The sequence below is a fragment of the Megalobrama amblycephala genome, linkage group LG15, assembly GCF_018812025.1.
Source record: "Megalobrama amblycephala isolate DHTTF-2021 linkage group LG15, ASM1881202v1, whole genome shotgun sequence".
Lineage (NCBI taxonomy): Eukaryota > Metazoa > Chordata > Actinopteri > Cypriniformes > Xenocyprididae > Megalobrama > Megalobrama amblycephala.
In genome coordinates, this window is record NC_063058.1 from 13,879,371 (window position 1) to 13,891,031 (window position 11,661).

Consider the following 11,661-nt stretch of genomic DNA (forward strand, 5'->3'; position numbering starts at 1 on the left):
CACTCACCTGTGTGTGTTCACCTGCTCTACTGTGGTCAAATAAACAACCATTACCTTTTACATTACCTGTCTCCTGTATACCATAACAGTGAGTAAATGATGATAGAATTTTCATTTTTGGGTGAACTATCCCTTTAAATAACAAAACAAATATTGCACCATTTCCTTTAGACCAGGTTTCAGTTGGTCAATGGCAAGGCACCTACAATGCACCTGAACACGTTTTCAGACCAGCACTCCCATGGACGCACAAATGGCTGCAAATGCATTTGTTGTTTAAACAACGTGGTGCAGGACGTGAAAATAATACATGTGTCAGGCTGAAACTACCGAAAAACACTTGGTTGAGCCTGGCGCAGCATTGCGTCAGGTTTATGATATGGCCTATGTATCAAGCAACAGAAATTTTATAATTTTACATACTTGTATATTGTGAGATGCAGATACTGTCGCCTTCTGTTGAATGATCTGCTGCCACAGCAGTGATGCAGAATGTGTAACTGACTCCAGCAGTCAGATCAGTGATGTTATGGGAAGTGTTACTAGTTTCCTTTGTTTTGTCAGTCCATTTAACTTTAAAGAAATATCTATTTCCAATCGGTTCATTCCATGATAGAGACACAGATAATGTTGTGACTTCAGACACTATGAGATTCCTAATCACATTTGGCTCTGTGTTGCGGGAGAAAAAATAATTCCAATTAGGAATTCAAATAGCATTTGTAATTAGACTAGAGTTAAGAAAGTCTGGAATCTGAAGGTATTACTATACAGTTTTCTGCTTAAAGCAAGTAAATATTCAATGTTTTTTTTAGCTGAAGGTTGAGAAGTTTCATTAAGATTAAACATCCAAACAGAGGTCTTACTGGTGTACAGTGAAATCTGAATGGATCTCCCCTCAGTCACATGATCAGCAGAAACTGCAAACACTTTGAATGTGTACTGTGCTCCAGAAATTAGATCATTTATTTGGATAGAAGTGTTCTCAGTAGTCACATTCTTGTCTTCATATTCTACACGGTAACGGGAGCTTTGACTGATTGGTTTAGTCCAGTTTAGTGAAACAGAGGATGTTGTAATATCATCAGCTGTGAGGTTCATTATGACATCAGGCTCTGTGAGTGAAAAATTAGGAACATTAGGCAAATAAAATTGCATTGAAAACTTTTTCAGGCTATAATAGATAGAAAATGCATCAGCAATGATAAAAATATTATGATGTATTTGGTTTATGAAAAATGTCCTTTTACTAAAGAGAATGGAGCAAATGAGTGGTGGTGGACGTGGGAATAATTCTGGTGCTTTTACAATGGTCTAGACAAAAATATTGGTGGGTCAGAAGTCAGTGAGTTTAAACATACTATGTATCAAGCAACAGATAGTTTATAATTTTCCATACTTGTATATTGTGAGATGCAGATAGCGCCGCCTTCTGTTGAATTATCTGCTGCCACAGCAGTGATGTAGAATGTGTAATTGACTCCAGGAATCAGATCAGTGATGTTATGGGAAGTGTTACTAGTTACATTTGTTTTGTCAGTCCATTTAACTTTAAAGAAAGATCTATTTCCAATCGGTTCATTCCATGACAGAAACACAGATAATGTTGTGACTTCAGACACTATGAGATTCCCAATCACATTTGGCTCTGTGTTGCAGGAGAAAAAAGAATTCCAATTAGAATTTCAAATAGCATTTGTAATTAGACTAGAGTTAAGAAAGTCTGGGATCCTAAGGAGTTACTGTAACTTTTCTGCTTAAAGTGAATAAATATTTAATGGTTTTTGTAGCCGAACGTTGAGAAGTTTCATTTAAGATTAAATATCCAAACAGAGGTCTTACTGGTGTACAGTGAAATCTGAATGGATCTCCCCTCGGTCACATGATCAGCTGAAACTGCAAACACTTTAAATGTGTACTGTGCTCCAGAAATTAGACCATTTATTTTGATAGAAGTGTTCTCAGTAGTCACATTCTTGTCTTCATATTCTACACGGTAATGGGAGCTTTGACCGTTTGGTTTAGTCCAGTTTAGTAAAACAGAGGATGTTGTAATATCATCAGCTGTGAGGTTCATTATGACATCAGGCTCTGTGAGTGAAAAATTAGGAACATTTGGTAATTACAATTTGCATTGAAAACTTTTCAAGCTATATAGATAGAAAAGGCATTAGCAATGATAAAAATGTTAGTAACCAAACACAAATAAGTGGTGTGTTACAGATCCCTTGTTCCCCTGGACTCCATATCCCATGATCCTCCTGTTCTCCACACCTGCACTCACTTCCCTCGTCATCTCCCCATCATCACTCATCACCTGCACCTGGACTTGATTATCCTCACTGCCTTTATATTGCACTCACTCCATTCACTCCTCGTCGGTTCTCTGTTGTGTTTGTGTATGTTGGTGTTCCCTGCCTTTGGTTTATTAAAGTATATCTAGTATTATTGTGGAAATCCGTATCTGCCTCATCCTTCTACCAGCTACCGTAACAGAAGAACCGACCATAAACCGACTGGATTTCCACAACATGGAGGGATTCTCGGTCTCCCAGGCTCCAACTTCTCCCATGCCTCACGCTACAACTCTGTCTGCTGGCGATCGCCTCATCGGGCTCCTACAGGTGGGTCGTTCGCTGGAGAGGTATGTGGAGGAGTTCATTGAGCTTTCTTTTTTGTCTGACTGGCCTGAAGCATGTTTAATCTCCCTGTTTCTGGATGGACTGGATGATGACACTATCCGTTTTGATTAACCTGATTATCGTTTCTCCTTAAGTGAAACTATCAATTTAATTTTGTGGTTAAATGGCTCCAAATTCTTCTTGGATATGGTTCAGGATCAGTGTATGTCTCCAGTCCATCCAGAAACACGGTTGGCCGGGCTAGTCAGTCAGCCACCGTCTTCCTCCGCATACCCCTCCAGCGAACTTCCTGCCTGTTCAATGCTGGACCCACACTCCTCCACTGGGTCCCGCAAGCGGAGGAGGAAGCAAGCCGCTCCAGTCTCCATGGAGCCCTCTCCAGCCAGAGAATCAACCCCAGAGCCCGCTCTAGCCCTCTCCGAGCCTGCAGCTCCATCCCTGTGCGAGCCGCCAGATGATGCTGCTTGGCTCATAGACTTCTGGTCCGAGCCAAGTTCTCCAGTCTCCGCCGAGCGAGTTTCTCCAGTCTCCGCCGCCGAGCAAGCAGCGCCAGTCTCCGCCGCCGAGCAAGCAGCGCCAGTCTCCGCCGCCGAGCAAGCAGCGCCAGTCTCCGCCGCCGAGCCCGCTTCTATTATGAACTGTGTTATTGAACTCTCCAATCCAAAGACTGTTTTCCCTCCCTGCCTCCCTCTCCCGCCTCCTCCTATCCATGCCCATACTGAACCTCCACCTCAAGCCCCCTCGCCCAGATCTCCACCTCGGACCTCTGGGCGATTACCTTCACCCCGGCTCCAACCTCCCTCTGCTCCACTGTTGCCCATCAGTCCACCAGTATCACCAGTATCCATTCTGCCTCCACTCACACCTTGGTCACTCGTCAGCCTGCCCTCCCCTCTGGACTACACTCCTCCGTCTCCTCTCCGTCACTCTGTCCCTCGGTTTCAGTTGGCCTCCTCACTCCCCCCGGTGTTCGTTTTGTTGGCTGTCTTACTGCTTCCACTACGGCCTTCTGGAGCCCCGGCTGCGCTTCGGTCGGCGGAGCCTACAGTTCCGCCATCACCCGCCAGTCCTTCAGTGACGCCTGGGCTCAACGGCTCGGCTTCGGCCCTGACCCGCCATGGCTGCCTTCGGCCCCTGACCCGCCATGGCTGCCTTCGGCCCCTGACCCGCCATGGCTGCCTTCGGCCCCTGACCCGCCATGGCTGCCTTCGGCCCCTGACCCGCCATGGCTGCCTTCGGCCCCTGACCCGCCATGGCTGCCTTCGGCCCCTGACCCGCCATGGCTGCCTTCGGCCCCTGACCCGCCATGGCTGCCTTCGGCCCCTGACCCGCCATGGCTGCCTTCGGCCCCTGACCCGCCATGGCTGCCTTCGGCCCCTGACCCGCCATGGCTGCCTTCGGCCCCTGACCCGCCATGGCTGCCCTCGGCCCCTGACCCGCCATGGCTTTTGAGCCCGCCCTGGAGACCTCCACTCCAGTCTGCTCTTCCCCCTGCTCCGGCTTAAGGTTTCCAGGGCGCCCACCCCCCTCCCGGTTGTTACATCTACGGCGCGAGGACGCGCCTACCGGGAGGGGGAGGTACTGTTACAGATCCCTTGTTCCCCTGGATTCCATATCCCATGATCCTCCTGTTCTCCACACCTGCACTCACTTCCCTCGTCATCTCCCCATCATCACTCATCACCTGCACCTGGACTTGATTATCCTCACTGCCTTTATATTGCACTCACTCCATTCACTCCTCGTCGGTTCTCTGTTGTGTTTGTGTATGTTGGTGTTCCCTGCCTTTGGTTTATTAAAGTATATCTAGTATTATTGTGGAAATCCGTATCTGCCTCATCCTTCTACCAGCTACCGTAACATGGTGGTGGACATGGGAATAATTCTAGTGCTTTTACAGTTTGCTAGACAAAAAATATTGGTGGATCAGAAGTCAATGAGTTTAAACATACTATGAAGCAAGCAACAGAGTAGAGGTGACCCTGAATAGTTGAAGATTCAGTGCTTCGATAGGAGGAGCTTGATTCGACTACCAATCTCACAGTTGAATTTTCACATAGGTGTTATGAGATGAGGATCATGCCGTTTTGGCTATATGGGGTTGCTCAATGTCTGATTTCACATAGAACTACTGGTTTTCTCACAATAAGTTAATATACAGCCTATTATGATCAAGCTGTAAGTAAAAAGGTGAAAAGAAAAAAGCTTTTAATAAATATTATTTAAGGTGCATAAATAAAACCAACTACTCCTGTGACAGATTTAAGTTTTACTTTCCATGATCCGTGACAGAGGAGCATCATAGCGGCAGAAATTTAAATCTTTAATAATGTCTGGGATAAGAAAATCTAAAGTGTGGAATTGGATGCACTTTGAAATAGTAAAAGATAATCCAAAAAAAGTAAGATGCAAGTTGTGCCAACAGCTCGTGTCCTACCACTCAACAAGTTTTGGATGCTCTGAACATATTTAGCTAAAAAGACTGCCACTCCAGTTTAGTGTTTATTGATGTCTCTGCAGTTAAAAAGACAAAGTTGACAATTCTGGCTATACTTTCATTATTTTAATAATTTGTTTATTTTTATTTTATTTATTGATCACTCTGAGCTATCTAATTTAACTATTTTTGGCTTGTGTTATGAAAATAATATATGTGTTTGAATATAATATAATAATTCAATTCTGTAAATTAATTTTTGATTGTTTTTCAGTGCATCGATGTTGAACTGTAGGCTAGAGTGTGCTCGCACAGGCAATTTAGCCGATTTAATTTGATTTGCCGACGTGAAATGCAAATCCTGTCTGCAGTTATTTATTTAGGTTTATTGATCCAAAATGTTTTTATTCATTTTCTTTTAAATCTTTGTGGTGTTTTGTACATTGTAGCTGTAAAATGTTATGAGGAATCGCTTTATGAATGTTTATCCACATTGCCTTTCATTTTAATTTAATATAGATAAAAAGGCATTGTCAGTTTCGTCTATCACTTGACAGGCAGTTTTGGTCACTTTATTAGAAAGTTGTTTCTGTGTGATGTTTGTGAAAGAAAATAAAAGTGGTCTTAAGGCCTAGGTACAGGGTTGCCAGGTTTTCACAACAAAATCCACCCTATTTCTCCTCAATACTAGCCCCAAACTAGCCCAACTAGGGGGTCCCATGGTGAAAATCGCGTTCCGGGGGGTAAAATTTGCATTTTTGGCGGGGCTCCCCTGATAAAATTTGCATTCCAGGGACTAAATATCATGTTATTTTGGGTCGATTCAACATGTAGACATGAAAAACAACCTGCGGCAACAGTGTAGCCCAAAGTAACTTGGCAACACTGCCTAGGGTATACTTAATTTTCCACGTTCTGCTCCGTCTCATGCACAGTTGAGTGTGCAAGCCTTTATATATACTAGTATAAACCTACTCCTTTGGCTTTGAGCACAGAAAGACGCGTTCGTGTGTGCACACTATCTAGTGGACTGCTGTTTTCAGGAGCTCAAGTCACTCGCACATGCGCTGTTGTATGTGAATCAGAAACACCTGAAAATCCTCTCCAAATACAGATTAAGTGACCATGATCTAGAAATAGAGAGAGGAAGACATAGACAAACATGGATAGCGAGAGAGCAGAGGATCTGTAGACACTGTGATCTACAGCAAATAGAGGATGAGAAACACTTTCTACTCGTTTGTCCTAAATATCACAATGCAAGAGAAACATTTCTCTCCATACTTGGAACACTAATTCCATCATTCACTGAACTGAGTGATACTGAGAAAATACCCTTCATGCTTGGTGAAGATGATAACACAGCTACACTAGCTGCAAAATATGTGTTAGCCATTCACAAAATTAGAGATGGATAACTCTCTAGAGACCTGCTTTATTTATTAATTTACTAAGATGGATTTGTTTGCATTGCTGCATGTAACATGATGTATAAATATATGTTTTTTTTGTTTGTTTATTTTATTATTTATGTATAATATGTTAATGCTTTGGCAACACTGTGATTCACAGTCATGCTAATAAAGCTCATTTGAAATTGAAAATTGAAATTGAACACCCACCCCCGCATAAACATATGAGTCAACTATCAGTCAACTATAGGCAAGACTTCATAATTCTGATTCGACTATGTACATCCTTAGTCGGGGACACCCCTACAACAGATATTTTATACTTTTACATACTTGTATATTGTGAGATGCAGAGAGCGTCGCCTTCTGTTGAATGATCTGCTGCCACAGCAGTGATGCAGAATGTGTAATTGACTCCAGCAGTCAGATCAGTGATGTTATGGGAAGTGTTACTAGTTTCCTTTGTTTTTTCATTTGTTTTGTCAGTCCATTTAAGTTTAAAGAAAGATCTATTTCCAATTGGTTCATTCCATGATAGAGACACAGATAATGTTGTGACTTCAGACACTATGAGATTCCCAATCACTTTTGGCTCTGTGTTGCGGGAGAAAAAAGAATTCCAATTAGGAATTCAAATAGCATTTGTAATTAGACTAGAGTTAAGAAAGTCTGGGATTCTAAGAAGTTACTGTACAGTTTTCTCCTTAAAGCAAGTAAATATTCAGTGTTTTTTGTAGCTAAAGGTTGAGATGTTTCATTAAGATTAAACATCCAAACAGAGGTCTTACTGGTGTACAGTGAAATCTGAATGGATCTCCCCTCGGTCACATGATCAGCTAAAACTGCAAACACTTTGAATGTGTACTGTGCTCCAGAAATTAGACCATTTATTTTGATAGAAGTGTTCTCAGTAGTCACATTCTTATCTTCATATTCTACACGGTAACGGGAGCTTTGACCGATTGGTTTAGTCCAGTTTAGTAAAACAGAGGATGTTGTAATATCATCAGCTGTGAGGTTCATTATGACATCAGGCTCTGTGAGTGAAAAATTAGGAACATTTGGTGATTATAATTTGCATTGAAACTTTTTCAGGCTTTATAGATAGAAAAGGCATCAGCAATGATAAGAATATTAGGATGTTTCTGGCTTATGAGAAATATCCTTTTACTAAAAAGAAGGGAGCAAATGAGTGGTGGTGGACATGGGAATAATTCTAGTGCTTTTATAATGTTCTAGACCAAAAATATTGGTGGGTCAGAAGTCAATGAGTTTAAACATACTATGTAGCAAGCAACAGATATTTTATAATTTTACATACTTGTATATTGTGAGATGCAGATAGCGCCGCCTTCTGTTGAATTATCTGCTGCCACAGCAGTGATGCAGAATGTGTAATTGACTCCAGGAATCAGATCAGTGATGTTATGGGAAGTGTTACTAGTTTCCTTTGTTTTGTCAGTCCATTTAACTTTAAAGAAAGATCTATTTCCAACTGGTTCATTCCATGACAGAAACACAGATAATGTTGTGACTTCAGACACCATGACATTCCCAATCACATTAGGCTCTGTGTTGCGGGAGAAAAAAGAATTCCAATTAGGAATTCAAATAGCATTTGTAATTAAGAAATTCTGGGATCCTAAGGAGTTACTGTAACTTTTCTGCTTAAAGCGAATAAATATTTAATGGTTTTTGTAGCTGAACGTTGAAAAGTTTCATTAAGATTAAACATCCAAACAGAGGTCTTACTGGTGTACAGTGAAATCTGAATGGATCTCCCCTCGGTCACATGATCAGCTGAAACTGCAAACACTTTGAATGTGTACTGTGCTCCAGAAATTAGATCATTTATTTTGATAGAAGTGTTCTCAGTAGTCACATTCTTGTCTTCATATTCTACACGGTAATGGGAGCTTTGACCGTTTGGTTTAGTCCAGTTTAGTGAAACAGAGGATGGTGTAATATCTGCTGTGAGGTTCATTATGACATCAGGCTCTGCGAGTGAAAAATTAGGAACATTTGGTAATTACAATTTGCATTGAAAACTTTTCAGGCTATATAGATAGAAAAGGCATTAGCAATGATAAAATGTTAGTAACCAAACACAAATGAGAGGTGGTGGACATGGGAATAATTCTAGTGCTTTTACAGTTTGCTAGACAAAAAATATTGGTGGATCAGAAGTCAATGAGTTACTGTGAAGCAAGAAACAGATTAGAGGTGACACTGAATAGTTGAAGATTCAGTGCTTCGATAGGAGGAGCTTGATTCGACTACCAATCTCACAGTTGAATTTTCACAGGGGTGTTATCAGATGAGGATCATGCCGTTTTGGCTATATGGGGTTGCTCAATGTCTGATTTCACATAGAACTACTGGTTTTCTCACAATAAGTTAATATACAGCCTATTATGATCAAGCTGTAAATAAAAATGTGAAAAGAAAAAAGCTTTTAATAAATATTATTTAACATGCATAAATAAAACCAACCACTCCTGTGACAGATTTAAGTTTTACTTTCCATGATCCGTGACAGAGGAGCATCATGGCGGCAGAAATTTAAATCTTTAATAATGTCTGGGATAAGAAAATCTAAAGTGTGGAATTGGATGCACTTTGAAATAGTAAAAGATGATCCAAAAAAAGTAAGATGCAAGTTGTGCCAACAGCTCATGTCCTACCACTCAACAACAAATATTGAGGCGCACTTCTGCCGGTCAATGGTAACAAGTCGGTTTTCCTTGCAAACTATTTAAAAAGACTCAAACTGAGACAAGCAGATTGAGTGAAAGACTGGATTCCCCCCGCCGATCAGGTAGGTTGCAAGTGATTTCAAAACATTTCAGCCAGTTCTAATTTGAGTTTTGGATGCTCTGAACATGTTTAGCTAAAAAGACTGCCACTCCAGTTTAGTGTTTATTGATGTCTCTGCAGTTAAAAAGACAAAGTTGACAATGCTGGCTATACTTTCATTATTTTAATAATTTGTTTATTTTTATTTTATTTATTGATCACTCTGAGCTATCTAATTTAACTATTTTTGGCTTGTGTTTTGAAAATAATATATGTGTTTGAATATAATATAATAATTCAATTCTGTAAATTAATTTTTGATTGTTTTTCAGTGCATCGATGTTGAACTGTAGGCTAGAGTGTGCTCGCACAGGCAATTTAGCCGATTTAATTTAATTTGCCGACATGTGAAATGCAAATCCTGTCTGCAGTGTGGCCTTTCTGCAGTTATTTATTTAGGTTTAATGATCCAAAATGTTTTTATTCATTTTCTTTTAAATCTTTGTGGTGTTTTGTACATTGTAGCTGTAAAATGTTATGAGGAATCGCTTTACGAATGTTTATCCACATTGCCTTTCATTTTAATTTAAAATAGATAAAAAGGCATTGTCAGTTTCGTCTATCACTTGACAGGCAGTTTTGGTCACTTTATTAGAAAGTTGTTTCTGTGTGATGTTTGTGAAAGAAAATAAAAGTGGTCTTAAGGCCTAGGTACAGGGTTGCCAGGTTTTCACAACAAAACACACCCAATTTCTCCTCAATACTAGCCCCAAACTAGCCCAACTAGGGGGTCCCACGGTGAAAATCGCGTTCCGGGGGGTAAAATTAGCATTTTTGGCGGGGCTCCCCTGATAAAATTTGCATTCCAGGGACTAAATATCATGTTATTTTGGGTCAATTCAACATGCAGACATGAAAAACAACCTGCGGCAACAGTGTAAAAATAGCCCAAAAGTAACCTGGCAACACTGCCTAGGTATACTTAATTTTCCGCGTTCTGCTCCGTCTCATGCACAGTTGAGCGCACAAGCCTTTATATATACTATAAGCCTGTATAAGCCTACTCCTTTGGACTTTGAGCACAGAAAGACGCGTTCGTGTGTGCACACTATCTAGTGGACTGCTGTTTTCAGGAGCTCAAGTCACTCGCACATGCGCTGTTGTATGTGAATCAGACACACCCACCCCCGCAATGAGTCAACTATCAGTCAACTATAGGCAAGACTTCACAATTCTGATTCAACTATGTACATCCTTAGTCAGGGCCACCCCTACAACAGATATTTTATACTTTTACATACTTGTATATTGTGAGATGTAGATAGCGCCACCTTCTGTTGAATTATCTGCTGCCACAGCAGTGATGCAGAATGTGTAATTGACTCCAGCAGTCAGATCAGTGATGTGATGGGAAGTGTTACTAGTTTCCTTTGTTTTTTCATTTGTTTTGTCAGTCCATTTAAGTTTAAAGAAAGATCTATTTCCAATTGGTTCATTCCATGACAGAAACACAGATAATGTTGTGACTTCAGACACCATGACATTCCCAATCACATTTGGCTCTGTGTTGCGGGAGAAAAAAAAGAATTCCAATTAGGAATTCAAATAGCATTTCTAATTAGACTAGAGTTAAGAAAGTCTGGGATCCTAAGGAGTTACTGTACAGTTTTCTGCTTAAAGCAAGTAAATATTCAGTGTTTTTTGTAGCTAAAGGTTGAGATGTTTCATTAAGATAAACATCCAAACAGAGGTCTTACTGGTGTACAGTGAAATCTGAATGGATCTCCCCTCGGTCACATGATCAGCTGAAACTGCAAACACTTTGAATGTGTACTGTGCTCCAGAAATTAGATCACTTATTTTGATAGAAGTGTTCTCAGTAGTCACATTCTTATTTTCATATTCAACACGATAACGGGAGCTTTGACCGTTTGGTTTAGTCCAGTTTAGTAAAACAGAGGATGTTGTAATATCATCAGCTGTGAGGTTCATTATGACATCAGGCTCTGTGAGTGAAAAAATTAGGAACATTTGGCATTTAAAATATGCATTAAAAACTTTTTCAGGCTTTATAGATAGAAAAGGCATTAGCAATGATAAGAATGTTAGGATGTATCTGGCTTATGAGAAATATCCTTTTACTAAAAAGAAGGGAGCAAATGAGTGGTGGTGGACATGGGAATAATTCTAGTGCTTTTATAATGTTCTAGACCAAAAATATTGGTGGGTCAGAAGTCAATGAGTTTAAACATACTATGTAGCAAGCAACAAGATATTTTATAATTTTACATACTTGTATATTGTGAGATGCAGATAGCACCACCTTCTGTTGAATTATCTGCTGCCACAGCAGTGATGCAGAATGTGTAATTGA

General features: G+C 40.5%; 1 protein-coding gene across 1 annotated transcript; it reads right to left on the bottom strand.

The window, feature by feature from the left end:
- Nucleotides 1-307: 307 nt before the first annotated feature.
- Nucleotides 308-11,661, bottom strand: LOC125247916 (receptor-type tyrosine-protein phosphatase eta-like). Its single transcript, XM_048159467.1, has 8 exons — nt 11,581-11,661; nt 11,045-11,293; nt 10,589-10,849; nt 8,244-8,489; nt 7,813-8,061; nt 1,400-1,648; nt 867-1,115; nt 308-672 (listed from the first exon to the last, which is right to left on the bottom strand). Exons 2-8 carry the CDS (start codon nt 11,277-11,279, stop codon nt 416-418), a joined length of 1,746 nt encoding a protein of 581 aa, XP_048015424.1. The 5' UTR covers nt 11,280-11,293; nt 11,581-11,661; the 3' UTR covers nt 308-415.